General features: G+C 34.0%; 1 protein-coding gene and 2 long non-coding RNA genes across 23 annotated transcripts; 1 reads left to right on the top strand and 2 right to left on the bottom strand.

Annotated features, from left to right (window-relative positions):
- Positions 1-218: 218 nt before the first annotated feature.
- On the bottom strand, positions 219-1,718 carry LOC149989383 (uncharacterized). The gene is made up of 2 exons (XR_016502778.1): positions 1,462-1,718; positions 219-683 (listed from the first exon to the last, which is right to left on the bottom strand). It is a non-coding gene; the product is annotated as an uncharacterized LOC149989383 (long non-coding RNA).
- A 6,297-nt stretch (positions 1,719-8,015) lies between these two features.
- Positions 8,016-13,925, bottom strand: LOC112281043 (uncharacterized). Of its 21 annotated transcripts, none has more exons than XM_090249676.1 (8): positions 12,297-12,307; positions 12,056-12,184; positions 11,605-11,705; positions 10,429-11,229; positions 9,942-10,314; positions 9,246-9,688; positions 8,393-9,059; positions 8,016-8,262 (listed from the first exon to the last, which is right to left on the bottom strand). In XM_090249676.1, the coding sequence occupies exons 4-5, from the start codon at positions 10,503-10,505 to the stop codon at positions 9,993-9,995; spliced, it is 399 nt and encodes a 132-aa protein (XP_090105802.1). In that variant the 5' UTR covers positions 10,506-11,229; positions 11,605-11,705; positions 12,056-12,184; positions 12,297-12,307; the 3' UTR covers positions 8,016-8,262; positions 8,393-9,059; positions 9,246-9,688; positions 9,942-9,992. The 21 variants fall into 21 exon arrangements, with proteins under 21 accessions (XP_090105802.1, XP_090105806.1, XP_090105809.1 ...); XM_073533220.2 differs by lacking the exons at positions 8,016-8,262; positions 8,393-9,059; positions 9,246-9,688; positions 12,297-12,307 and adding an exon at positions 12,725-13,925 and having other exon boundaries at positions 10,005-10,144; positions 10,260-10,314; positions 10,433-10,592; positions 10,762-10,833; positions 11,076-11,195; XM_090249680.1 differs by lacking the exon at positions 12,297-12,307 and having other exon boundaries at positions 10,429-10,592; positions 11,076-11,195; positions 11,457-12,160.
- LOC149989382 (uncharacterized) lies at positions 12,104-13,216 on the top strand. The gene is made up of 2 exons (XR_016502592.1): positions 12,104-12,205; positions 12,421-13,216. It is a non-coding gene; the product is annotated as an uncharacterized LOC149989382 (long non-coding RNA).
- Positions 13,926-15,272: the final 1,347 nt, after the last annotated feature.

The following is a 15,272-nucleotide window of genomic DNA, read 5'->3' as shown; positions in this document are numbered from 1 at the left end:
TTCTCATGCATCACAAGGACAAGTCAAGACAATTATCAAAGAGAATATTAATGGGTACCCGTATCTAAAACCAACGTGGTGACACTATACACCGAAAATAGCCATCCAAGGCCTCAGGTTTTGAAGCAATTCCAAAACATGCATTATCTCCAACTTGCACAAAACGAAGCCTAGTTCTATAGGTGACACAGCACATTGTCTTTCGACATAAAAATGGATGATAAAATTACGTAGTTTTTCAGGATCCTTGCATTTCAAACCAAATGATCAGGCTCATCGCTGGTGTTAATTGCATGATGATGTACTGGGCAATCATGCTCATTGGGGTAGAAGACTTACTTACTATCAGGAAGTGGGTTATGGACAAGATCCAACTGCTTGAAACAAATCTCTTGAGCTTGCTACAAGAAAACATATTTGATTCAGATTCAATACGTTAATGCTACTGAAATTCAAGAACTGATGTCGCAACTTCCTTCTTACATATACTCACTAGATTACAAGGTCCACGCTTTTTAAACATAAACCAGGAAAGAGCACAGCGGCTGCCTACAAATCCTGAAGCAATTTGAACACAAATTTCTCGCACAAATGTGCAGCATTGTACCCCGTCGCCTCTAGATTACAGCTTAGCAACATCTGCGGGAGTGAATTGAGCTGCATCAAGTACTGAAATTTGTGATCTGCACAGACAATATAGCAAATTAAGTGAAATATTCTCATAATATCAAAAAGCGACAATGGGACAGTGATCAAGTACTCGACTTATTTGCCGCAAATCCTTGCCAGTGTTACCACTATGTTTTTTTGACTTTCATGTGGCGAAGAGCAGAATAGTAAAACATATTGAGGCAGGTCTCCCTGTGAGTGAACAAAGTCAATGAGATGGTACAGTGCGTCAATCGGGACTGAGCAATCTATTTTATCTGCTGCTACTGCACCCAACGACGACGAAGTTCCCGCACCGAGCGCTTCGAGCACTTGGTCACAAATAGCCTGATCTACTCCTCAGCAATAAGTGCTTCTCTTGTCTATCCTTCAACAAACCGCAAGTCAGTGCTACTAGAAACAGCATCAGCGCTTGCATAGCGCACAATCCATTGCTGAAGAAATCCCTTCAAGAAAGTGGCCCTATTCCACACCTACTTCTTGAATGAATTCCTCTTCCAGTGGCTAGGATATTCTAAATCTCCCATGGGCACGGCTGCAAACTTGGAGTCTCTAAATGATTGGTCTGAAATGGGACCAGTATCGTCGTCATTGTCCTCCAGGTTGGAATTCTAGAAAGAAGGCTCCGCATGGAAAGGATCCTGAGTGTGAAAGGGAACACCGCTGCAGGCAAAAGACTGTTCATGACTCTAAAGATGGGCGCCAGAGGACAGAGTAAGAAGCTAGAGATTGAAGAAATCGAGAGCGAAGGAAGGAATGGAATCAAAGACCGCGCCATCGTAACTTACTCACCTGCCGATGAATTGGTGATCGAATAATGCTTTGCGGTAAAACGTAGTCGCACCTGGTGAGCGAATAATGCTTTGAAGTAAAACGTGATCGCATCAAAAAAGTCATGACGACATTGGGAGGATACCCTAATGCCAACGTTTCGAAACAAGTGGTGTTAGCAATGAGAAAGTCAGGTCAAATATTTACCAAGCCCACACAAGAGCTTGGCCAGAGCTTGCTCTGGGAATAACCAAGACGAGACAACCTCGAGTGCAAACATCATTACTTGCAAATTCCAGTTTCGTGAAACATGACCTTTTCCGGATGAACGTGTCCGCGTTTACACTCATGCGTAGACAGGCATACTAAAAGTCCATTGGACATCTCAAACTCAAATGCAATATCAATATCTTTTCTGCTGAAAACCTTCCATTGGACAACTGAGTACATGTCAAAACAGTATTTAGAAAAGAAGTTGACGTGTTCTGGTCCACTTGTATTATCAAACGTGAGCAGTCAAAAACGAATGAGCCAACTCACCTCGGTGCGAGAAACAGGCACATGTCTCGGAACATGTAGCCCTGAGTCAGTTGCAAATTTATGTGCAGCCTTAAGCTTGGTCTCAGTAAATCGAGTACGTTCTGCAAAAAGAGCCATTCACAAGGTCCCTGGGCAGGCATTCACGCTTGCCCAGAGACCACCCTGTGCTCGTACACACCAGGACAGACATGCTCAAAAGAGCACTATGTAATTGCAGCTCACATTTTAAATCCTAACAGATACATAACAACAACCACATACATTCACGTGGGGAAACAATACCTTCAAAACTTTGTCGTCTTTGGTCCAATCTCTTAACAAGAATACATATTCTAAGAACCACATGGACCAACCAATGACCAGAGGGAATCTGGTATGTAGGAAATTTCTACGTAGAAGTGTAGTATATGCAAATATACTACACATCAACAATCTAATGTAAATGTTATGGTTGGTATTAAGTCTTCAATCTTTCATTTCATGGAAGACAATGCTTACCCTATACAAATCAAAATATTATCCAAAAATGCGATTGACACAAGAGAATTTTTAACAATATTTTTAAATTTATAAAGAATGTTGAATTTCATCTTATAGCAAAATTATGTCATTGAGGATGACTCACAAGATTGATATCAACTATGTTTCTAAGTTTGATGGCACTTAATTTTAACATTTGGAAAGATTGATTATTATTAGATTTCAAGAAAAAAGATTGTAATCAATGGTCAGTGATAGTAAATCCATACCAATTGCTCCAATTGCATCAAAAATAGCTACTAATATCCTACCTTTTCTTGCCACAAAAGTAAGAAGTATAAGTTAGTAGGAAGATAAAGATATATTAGCTTTGTCTATTATCAATAATTATATTAAAAACCACAGTGTATGCCATATATATTCATATAAGACATCAAATGATGCATAGAAAGAATTGAAAAGTATATTTCAAGTACAAGATGCAACTACAAGAATGTATCCTAACAACAAAATACACATTCTTAAAATAAAAGAAAATGAAGGAATAACAAAATACATTCATGTGTTTAGATTACACCTTAAATAATTGTTTGCATCAAGGTATCTAGTTCTAAATGATAAAACAATTTTAGCTTTGATGAGAAGTCTGCTACCATCATATAGATCTTTTATTATTTCTCTAAGTTGCCAATTAGGTATTATTTTTTAATCACTCATGACAAATAGAATTCAAGAAGAGACTTTAATAAAAGATATTAACTTAGCTTCTAAAACTTTATCAATCTTTTATATAGAAAAGAAACCTTACAATAGTAAGAAGCTTTATAATAATAAAAATTATTTTTTTAAAACTTTTTTTTTAAAAAAATTGTTTAATTCAAAAATTGAAGATATTTCTTTTCAAAATTTTAAGAAGTACAATTAAACTTTTGACAAAAATTGTTACTATCATAAAAAACTTAGACATTGAATTTAAGAATGTAGAATAAGTTTTGTTGCAAAAAAAAGAAAAGAAAAAAATTAGATAGGCTTTATATACTTACCTTAATGGCTGAAGAAGGCTACACATTTGCTTGGTACATAGATTTTGGAGCAATCCAATATATATAGATATATCACCAGTATGATGTTTTTCATAATGATATAAAATATGACACTAAAAAACTTTTATATTTAGGTGACAAAACCACATCTTAGAACATGGAAGAACATAGTGATGTTATTATCAAACATTCAAATGGTATAAAAATAATTATATTTGAAGTTTTATATATACTAAGATTTACAAAGATTTTTTTTTGTATAAAAACTTAAAAGAGCCAAAGGAGAAATTTGAATTGAATTTGGCATTTTGATACTATTTTAAAAATCTAGCTAAATTATTGCCTAGTGCAAGTTAAATCCTAATCTATACAAATTAGATATCACTTTAATATCTAATTACAAAGCATTGACTATACCAATAACTATGCAATTGAGTAAAGTTAATTTATGGCACTTATAACTAGGCCATATAAATTAGAATAGATTAAGAAAACTTCAATTGATGCCCACTTATATGGATAATTTTGATTCACAAGACCTTAATTTTTATCACCCATGTGTTGATCATAAATAATACAAAACCAAATTTTTAAGATGAGTAGTACAATGAGCTATAGATCTTTTAGGCTTTATTTATTGTGACATACATAAGTTGCTACTTATTTTGGATCTACATATTTCATTAATTTTATTGATGGATTATCCAAATATTTTCATGTTTATTTATTAAAAAATAAATTTGAAGCATTTGATAAATTTTTAGTCTACAATTTTTTGTCAAGTTTTTTTAAAACCACAAAATTAAAGATATAAGATTTAATTGAAAATATGAATATAAATCATACATATTTGGTGACTTTTGCAAAAAAAGGCACCAAACAAGAATTCACAAAAATCTATATACTATAATAAAATGGTGTCTCAAAAAACAAATCAGGCTTTGGTGAGAGCAATTTTATCAATATTAACTTATGTTCATTTCTTTAAAATCTTTTGAGATAAAGAATTTGTTATAATTAACTATCTTCAAAACTAAAGCCCCATAAAAGCCATATTAGTCAACAAAATTCCTTTTGAAATATGATTTAATCAAAAATCTAATCTTTCATATTTAAAAATCTTTAGTAGCAAAGTTTATGTCTTTATTCAAAAGAAAATTCAAAAAATCTAGACTTTTATTTACTTGAGGTTACTTTTTTAGGTTATAGTAAAGAAAAAAAAGCTTATTGTTTCATAAGTTTACACAAAAAAATAATAATTATATCTCAAGATATTATTTTTCATAAAAATATTCCTTTATATCTAAGTTTCATCCTCAAATAAGATATAGAAGAATTTATTGATCTTGCTTTATTCAAAAATCTTTATATAATTCCTAGCAAGCCTCATGTACTTAATCTACTATAACTAGAAACTCTCAATTCACAATCAAACCCTTTGTTCTAAAATCATCATCTAGTATTTTTTTTAATAGAAAAAAATTATCAAATTTTCTTTTTAAGAATGATATTTATGGAGTTTTTTTTCAACTTTCATTAGATGATTCAACTAGATCTACTTCACAACATGCAAATGAAAAAGTGGATTTAGATATGGAGACTCTTAATTATGAATCTTTTAATTTAGCTAAATCTAAATAACAATTTAAATCCAAACAAAAGTACCTTGAGTATATTCAAAGCAAATCCTTTTCTAAAAGACAAGAATCTTATCTTCATCACCATCAACACCATGTAGCCAATATGGTCTATTCATCTTTAAACGCCCTTATGAAAATCTAAAAAGTTGTGAAATAATCTAATTTCAAAGAATGGCAAGTTGTAATTGATGATAAACTAAAAGCTTTAGAAAAAAAATCATATATAGAAGTTTATTCTACTTTCTCCTAATTACAAACCAATTAATTTTAAATAGATTATTAAAATAAAAATCCATGTTGATGGCATCATAGACAAATATAAAGCAAGATTAATTACTAAAAGCTTTATTTAAATCCAATAAGTAGATTATATAAAAACATTTATATCCATTGTTAATTTAAATTCTATCAAAGTTCTCCTTGCTTTAGCTACTTAATATAAGTTTGAAGTCCACCAACTTGATGTTAAAATAACTTTCATAAATGGATATATTAATAAAGAACTTTGTATGTTAATTCTTTAAGGCTTACTATTAACTATTAATATCAATTTAGTTTGTAAAATTTTTAAGATTATTATATGGCTTGAAGCAATCTTCTTATATGTAATATCTTTATTTTAGCCAAAATTTAGGCTCACATAATCATATCAAATTTAAAGTTGATCTTTATATATATATATATATATATATATATATATAAAGAAAAAAAATAATGGTGGTTCTACTACTCTAATTCTTTATATTGATGATTGTAACATCATTAGAAATATAATTTTTTTATTTAAGTTATTAAAAATAATTTTTATCAATAGTTTTCAATGATTGATAAAGAAAAATTTGTTATACTATCAAAAATACTATTAATAAAAACCAATAAAAAAAATAGATTATATTCTATAAATAAATATATATAATCTATAAGCTTAAAGAATATTATATTTTTAATTAAAAATTATTAAAAATACCTAAGAAAATTAATATTCAACAAAATAAATATGATTTTTTAAATAAAAATTAAGCTTATATCAATTTATATTTTTATTTATACATGGTTGATAGTTTAATGCATGCCATTATTAATTTTCAATAAGATTGTATATGTAAAGTAAGTAGTTTGGCTCAATATCTATCATGTCTTAAGTTATCACATATTCAAATTTTAAATCTTAATATATGGTATTAGCTAAAGCTATTATTAAAACTATATGGCTATAAATATTACTATATAAATAAGAATTTTATAATTTTTTACTATTCTTATATATAATAGTAATTAAAATACGATTGCATCAAGTATAAATCTAAAATATTATTCTTGCAACAAATATATTACTATATAGTACTATTTTATAAGAGAAAAGATTCTTAGTAAAGATATTCAATTATAACATATTTTTATAATAAATATGATTGCAAACATTCTTATAAAGTCTTTACTAACAAATAAACATCATAGTTGTATGCTATATCTTAAAATGTGCTTGTTTCTCATTTCATCTATTTAGACTAAACAAGCCATTTGACTCGTTAATGCTACCGTCAATCCTCTCTTATCTATAGTTGTATTATAGCATCATATCTTGCTGGATTATATTTGTTCTTTGTAATCTTTATGTCAAACTTAACCTTATCATTCTAACTTTGTTGCATCTTAAAGTAAGAGACATATGTGTACAATTGACTGTTTGTTATCTAAGACACAACAAACAACACATTTGTTTCTACAACAACATAAGTCACAATAAAGTCATAACCAACATCCATTGAAGATAGCAATCACAACAATCAAAATAATAATTGCAACAAAAGTCACAACAAAGAAATAAAAAAGTCACAATAACACTCAATTGTAGACATCATAACATTGATAAAGAACATTCATAATGATAGAAGTTGCAACAAAAGAATGATGTACTTATTTGCACTATGCAGTTACTTTAAGATCAATATGATAACATGGTGTATATATGATCCATGCAACATAATGCAATATGCATGTATTTGTGCTCCATATGGCCCTTATTTAACTCAATGTGGACTTTATATAATAGATCAATATTATAGTAACAACAATGAGCTTACACATATAATACAAGAATTCAATCACTACACAAGTTTAGTCGCAATTACATATCTTTATGCAACAATAAGTTTTAAGGCCGCCATAGCCAAATCATGACTTTGCTTTTAATGGTTCCTAAAACTTCAATTGCCTCATATGTACTAATAGCTGCTAAGAACTTAAAGTATTGATTTGAATAAAACAAGGCTTAATTGGTAGTGATTGTCTATAATGTAGACCCAATTGAGTTTGTTGTATACCTTCTTGTACTTTGCTATAAGATGAGTGTGTCTTATTATATTTTTAAAGAAAAATCAATGTTGGAACAAATTGTGCACTTAAAGACCACACCAACATTGAAAAACAAAGGCTTGATCAAATCAAATCAAAGAGTAAGATCAAATCACAATTATTAAATCAAATTATTTAAATAAGATGCGTCACTAAAAATATATTATATTTAGATTTAAGTGCACATGAGTAAATCACTTCATTTCAACTTTGAAACAACACTCTCTTCATGTTGGATTATTAATAAGACTTCATCTTTGTAACTATTGTGCATTACAACAACTTTAGTTGCCTCTAAATTTACAAAGTCATACATCTAGAGTTTATGGTTGCAAAAGCAACTTGATCAACTACTTTGTTTTTGAACTTCAAATGCAACAAGTTCTTAACTAACAAGATTGAATTCAACCATAAACCTTAATTACCTAAAAATCAATAAAAACAACAAAAGAAAATATACATGGATTCGATGCTACAAACATTACCTAAAAATCAACAAAAACAACAAAGAGAAATGTACATAGATACGATGCTACAAGCATCACCACTACCTCATATTAATAAGAGAGTTGCTACAAAAAATAAAAAACCTAAATCCTAACAACTAATATACTAGCGGGAATGTAAGAAACTTCTACATACATATATACAATTATTCAATTCAAACTTCTAATATACAATTATTCAATTTCTCTTCATCTCTAATGTTTCTACATGGTAGACGTCTTCCTAACGGCTCGACTCCGAACTTAACACCCCAATCTCTGCAACACCAAAAACGTCCCCTTTTCAGCACAAGCCAAACTTGAACGGCTACCATGTTCGAAATGATTCTATACCAAAATAGAACGATTACAACAAATTTCTGGTACAAGTTGGAAGCAAAACACAAACCTGAGCAATAATCCAACCCATGAGCCAATCAATATCGCTGGGGTGGTTGATAATCTCTAACTCGAGCTCCTTCCCTGCAGAACACAGGAAACCAAACCTATTTTCTCAATTATCAAGTATGCAGCACATCGTGAAAGCACCTCCGTGATGGCCGGCTCGAGGTTGTTTAGTTGCTTGTACCACACATTTTGGAACGTAGCTAAAATCGTAGTGGACATTAGATACCAAATCTTAAACATAGATGTCGAAGGGGGTGGAAGGAGATTGTCATTGCAGCGTTGCGGCAGATTTGGGAGAACGGAGGTTCAAAAAATTGTGCGAAGACAATGATCTTCCACTCGAGACGATTGTTCTCTGCTAATCTGAGCTTAGCGCTGTTACAAAATCCCTACAGTCGTCTCGAAGGTTAGTGATACCCGGTCTCGACGACTCAGAGCAGGTGAAGCCCACACATGATTCGGTGACAATGTTCGATTTTGAATACAACAGATTGTTCCCCACTGCAAATTGCAACACAAATTGTACTTTTAATCTGACCGCGTGGAGATTGTGGTTCAGAGAAAGAGATTCCTCAACCACGACTTTCTCATCCTGGAACTCCAACCCCGTAATCAAGACGCGCTAGCATTGCACATTTGGGTCGAGAAGTGGTTGAAGGCCACAGCACCTGCGAAAATACAAAAACCTTCAGTAAGACCTACAATACAAGTAAAGCATCAGCTGCAACGTCCAAAATAATTCAAAAAACAAGCACATGGAGTGCTCCAAAGACTTTGCAGCTTCGAGAAACGACGGCAATAAGACTCCACCGACACGTTGGAGAACAATTTCAAACGATAGCGCCCAAACCTACCAGGCATTGATAAATTAGCCAGGAGTTCCAAAGTCCTTTTCATTCACAACGGTCTTTCACAAAGAATGGAGTTTCTGCAGACTTTTACAAGTACTTCCATTTTTCTACTTCATGTAAATTTATTTCATGAAATCGCCAAAATAAACATGTGGTATCTCGTGACCCTGTCATTAGAACACTTGCATCAGGAGACAGTGCTTAGCAAGTAACTGGAGCACAATGACTCAATGCACTCTCAACTGCATCAGCAGTATCTGTCGTCACCAATTTGACATAATTGTCTGCGTGTCGACTTGCACAATATGTGAGGACAGGGTGAGGGCGGTCAATGCAAAGGCAATATGTCTTGAAAATCCATACTGCCGATATTGATGCGAGTGAGGATCTTCTTCGACAGACTCAACTGGAAGCAGACGATTCTTGTTTCGCGAAGTAGCACGATTCTGTGCATCAATTCCATATTGAAGCAGATATAATTGCAAAATAAAAATAGATGAGACGCGCTCACTCCACTCTGATAGAACGGAAATCTTACATGGTACTTCATAACTGTGTAAACTTGTAGCAATATCAATATTTTGAAAGTTGGGGTCTGCAAACTATTTGTTTTGCATCATCAAAATATGAGTGGTTCGAAACAATTGAGTTCAGATTTCAAGACCCAGTCACATTCACAGCCAAGAAATTGGTGCACACCTGATAATAAGAAACGGCCGTCTGGAGAAATTGCAACAATAGAACCCAGCTTTACACCCGCAGGAGAAAGATAGACTGCTCTTCGAAAACTTTTCTCTTCAGCATCACCCTCACCCGCGCCGTTACTCCTACCCTGTCCGGCCCTGCATAAGGTTCTCGCACGCGATCCGCGTTGCGTCCCCGCCAGGCAGGCTGCTGCTGCCCTATATGGCCGAGTTCATCTTGTAAATCAAGCATAACCGATTCCCTTGACGGCTTCATCAAGATTGAAGAGGCTGTCTCCAACACTGAGTCAGATACACCTAGCACCATGTTTACCTGTTTAGTTCGCCTCATTTGGCTCGGGCTTGCTTGGTAACCAGCTCTCGAAGACCTGGAATACCGGGTCCAAAGTCTCCATTTAAAAAGTAATAAAAAAAGAATCCATTCCAATTCATGCCCTTATAAAATTCTCAACCGAAAAAATCAAGACAAATTAGAGGCCTACCTGCCTTGAGGTAGAGCATAGTGTAGGGAACAGTCTTGTGAAATTCTGAATAATGACGTCAATTCCATCGACCCCATCCTGTGGATTTCACTTCCACTAGTTTTGTGACCAAGGACCGAGGAGTTCCAGACCTGGATGAAAGGGTATTTTCTCCCAAATGCCTACTGCGTGCCCGCACAGATTTTATTCAATAAGACCTTTAGTGCTCAAACTCGTCAGTAAAATCCAAAATGATAAACGGTCATTAATCAAGAGTTAGGTGACCTGCCAAACACCACATCATGAACCCCTTGAACATGGTCCACAGAGAGAATTCATGAAATCGAGACTTACGACTCAAGCCAATCTGTTCGAAGAATGTTTTATCTGGAGGGCGTTTGTGAGTGCTTGAAACTTGTGTAATAGCTGCAACCATCACATCTTTAATCCTACTTGAATCCATTTTCCCTGACTTGAATCCTTAATGTTTTTTTAAACGATTTGGACAAAGCAGCAGTAAAATCTCTCATTCGGATTAACAATCAACTTGGGCAAGTCAGATCATCACCCGACACATTCATATAGTGAGCCTCATGAATAAATTCATCAGACATATAGAGAAATGCTCCTCAAGTGTTGGACCAAGGAATATTGATTTGAACCCTTACTTGAAAAAACATTTTAAAGAATATCGCATAGCATTGGAGCAAACAGCTTTTAATGGCGTCAAATTCGTTTGTGCAGAAGAGATATTCACAATAAGGTCTTTCTTGGTCGCACGGCCAATTCTGCTAGAAATGGATGTCTCGTTTGTCACGAAACCTGCACAATTTAGCATCAAAAGTCTACTTCTTGTCCTAACCATTCCATCGTGCAATACTGGAAAATTTGGAAAGACATTATCAACAATGAGGCAGCCTCGACAGTATCGTTGTTGTGCAAGAAGTGACGACATCGACTGGGAAATTCTTGAGTCTGTTTCCAGCCGATTTTACGAGTCCACATGATCAATAAGTTACTTTCGTCTTTTCTTTTCGCTCATTACTTACCCGCCGCATGCTCCAGGTATGCACCTCAAATATAATTGATGATAGGTGTAAACTACCTAATACAGAACCATTTTTTGGCACTAATCAACAACTATTATTTTCAAATGAAACAGCTGCAATGTTTAGCAGTTGGTATCGGATAACATACTGGTGTCGAAGGGTAATGTCCAAGATCATTATCTGCTAAAAAATTGCTGAGAGAGTGGCTTAAATGACACCAACCGCCTTCTCTCTTGTGTCTTGCTGCGCCTGAACTCTCAACAGGCGTGTGTCAAGCTGATAGGCACTCAAGTAATTGGGACTTGGCTCTGATGTGTGAATAAACTAAAGCAGTACTTGGGTTAGAAGCACATGTCACCTTGGAGGCTGTGATATCTCTGAAAATTTGAATACCTATTTACTCAAAAATCCGTCAACAAACCAGTAAGAAAGCTGATTACTAAGCAAATGGATGTCCATGGAATAAAGGTTTCATGGAACAAAAATTAGCACATGAAATGTCCTGACTTGCGTGCAACTGTTGGGAATTGAAACTTTCTACAATGAGATTTATCATACAATTTGCATGTAACAAGTTGATAAGGATCAGGTAATATCACCATTAACAATACAAATGCATCTATAGTCAGCATGTTCAATTGTGCCACCTTCTCGACAATAGTAATGTCCATCAGAATCAGGTTCCTGCAGTGAAACCGTTGGCGGCCGCCTCAATAACGAACATCGTCCTATCCCAAGAGAGAATACAGGTGTAAAAATTCAGGGACACATTTCCGATCATTGTGAAAAATACAAGAGTACACGTCAAGTCAGTATAGATTCTCTGTTTTGTGACCTTACCTCTGCCTTTTTTGATAAGATTGCCAATGCGTCTAGTGATGGACCTTGCATGAGTTCAAGGCCCATTTAAGTCAAACCTTTCAAAGTATGCAGAACTAATGGACGTTTCTCTGTAGACAAACAGATTTTCATAACATGTGTGGGAATTCTACCGATTGGTCATTACAAAGTCACAACCAAGAAGACAAAACCCAAACCAAATGTGTAAGCTTCCAAGACTCTTTTGTCGTTAGTGTTGATGATTCTGCGGCTGATATCAATCTACTCACTGGGAAAATCAGCTCGTACAACAAAAATTCACAAATTTTCTCACATGTATCAAAAACGAGGTTTCTACTGATATATAGACTTCCTATAAGCATCAACTATGAAATGTAGCGGAGGAGAGGGAGATAAAGAGGCAAAACCAGTGCATAGAGAATATTCACCTCTTCCCTGGCATGCTTGAATGCAAATACCCATTTGACAACTTCCTTGGCAATAATATAAGCAGAAACCGCAGAAACGAGGTGATAATCAAGTAGACAACCGTTCATACTACACACAAGGTTCTGAATTTTTAAAACTTAACTGAGCGACCCTCGACATACTAACTAATTACCCAACAAACATGTTAAAAATGGAATTAATATCATGAAATTTGTGCTGATTAATTACCTTTCCATGCCTGCAATGGTGCATGAGATCTAAAATTTGCATAACATACTGAGCCTCTTATATCACAACCCATGCAGGAAAACTTCATACGCTATTGATGTACATATCACAACCCATGCAGGGATATCAGGAATTGTGCGAAAACACAAGACAACTTAGAAGTTCGACGTTCAAAGCGCAACCTCCATATTAATTATGATGACCTAATTCCTCCACCATCAACAGCGTGCCGACAATACCACTTCTGATAGGGACCTGGCAAGCGCCACCCGAAAAAACTCCTCGAGCGGCTCATATGTCGTCGGCTTAACCATTTGAAGTCCTTAAGCTAACTAACTTATGTTTTGCAGACAGCCGCCACAATTCGAGTGCCTTCATTGTCACGATGCCAGGATTCCTGTTTGTGAAGGTACGTATATGCAGAATTGTTGAACTCTTACAGTAAATTCTGATTTATTCACTTCATCCGAAGTTGTTTCCAAATAGTCTAGAGTTTGTACAACGCCTGATCACCTCAGGGAGGCCTTTGTAGCTCCAATTCACGAAATAAATCTCTGAATATGCTATCACATCTCTAGGTATTGCGCCAGGTTGAGAAGCTGGCTCAAAAATATGTATTTTCCTAATGTTTGCAATCAAAGAACTATACAACCAGTTACAATAAACAATAACCTCAAAAAAAAAAAAAAACCTGCCCTCAAACTGAAGACCTTGTGAATTCATATTAGAAAAGTGGCATACGCAAAAACCAGACGCCATTTCCTAGCATGCACCTAAATGATCTCTGCATGCGAGAACCTCAAAACACACAACAAAACCAGCACTGCGACCTCCGAACGGCTCACAGTTAAAGCTGCAACATGTTATCTAGCGCATTAAGAAAAGAAAAAAAGCGACAGCACACTCTTCAAAGTGTAGCACAAGTGAGCAATCAGACGAGGACCACAATTGCCAAAATGCAGGTGCAATGATCTAACCCCCCGCGTGATATCCTGCCGACGCTTGAAGACTAAATACTGTTACTGTGCTCAAGGAAGACGATTGCAGAGATCGGACATGAAGCGTCGAATTTGGTCGTTTCCTAGAAACTCACAACTCTTTTATTGGAACCAGGTTATCAATCGTCCTTGCTGGAAAAGAACTTAAGGTGATGATGTGGATGGTCAAAACAATGTGGCTGAACATTAAGATCTTTTAAGATCTTTTAAGTGCACATGGTTGCTACTATATTGAAATATCAGGGTGACTACTTCAAAACGTCAAGAAAGGAGTCTAACCAGTTACTGTCTATATTTCAAACTGTCAAGGAAATAAATATATATATATATATATATATATATTGACATAATTACATATGTCATTAGTCCAATTTGGTAAGAAACCTAATATCTACTGTAATATTATTCCTCCCAAAGTTTTTTTTGTGCATTCTTTCTCACTCCAAATTAGAAAGGTTTAAAAGAGTAAGGTTATAAAATAAGGCATGATTGAGACCTAAGGCAATTGAAGAAGGTGATTGGATTTTGGTCTATGATAGTAGTTTGGACAATCAACATAGTACTTTAAGAAAGTTTTCTAAACAATGGTTTGGACTAGATGTAGTAACAATTGTTCATAATAATGTGACTTATTCATTACAAGAACTAGATGGAACAAGGTTAAAAATACCAATTGTAGGGAAGCAAGTGAAGATATTCAAACAAAGACAAATGGAAATGAATATAAAAGATCTTGTTGAAGACATAAATCTTTTAAGACAAGAAGATGATTTTGACTTAGATAGCAAAATTGATGAAAAAGAATTGGATGAAGACATGGAAAACATAAAATGAATCAAACAAGATTTGAACTATTTTGTGCATATCAGAAGCTGTACAGGTATGTCATATGATAACATGACTATATGGTGAAAAATAAAAAATAAAAATAGATGTTATTATAGAAGAGGCTAATAGAAAGATGTACTAGAAAAATCATGATAAATTATAGAAAGATAGTAAAAAGTTTAGTCTTAATACTTCTTTTTGTAGAAGAGACTTTTATTTACTTTGTAAAGGCATAAATGAGCCAAATCAAAGTAAATAAAATAGAAAATTAATACAAACATATTTAAAAAAGAGTTAAAAATAAATTAAAGAAAAACTTACCTCTAATTATTGAAAATTGATATCCAAAGAGGACCAATTGTCAACTTGGATAGAAATCAGACCTTAAGGCACAAAATTGTACACCTACAATGACTTTAGGATTCTTTTACAAATCAAAGAATGGAATTTTAGAGTAGACTTGATAAGAGATTTTTAAACTATAATTTCATGT

The sequence above is a fragment of the Physcomitrium patens genome, chromosome 4, assembly GCF_059467195.1.
Source record: "Physcomitrium patens ecotype Gransden chromosome 4, ASM5946719v1, whole genome shotgun sequence".
Lineage (NCBI taxonomy): Eukaryota > Viridiplantae > Streptophyta > Bryopsida > Funariales > Funariaceae > Physcomitrium > Physcomitrium patens.
The sequence above is the reverse complement of the archived record's forward strand: the minus strand, read 5'-3'. Positions and strand labels throughout refer to the sequence as shown.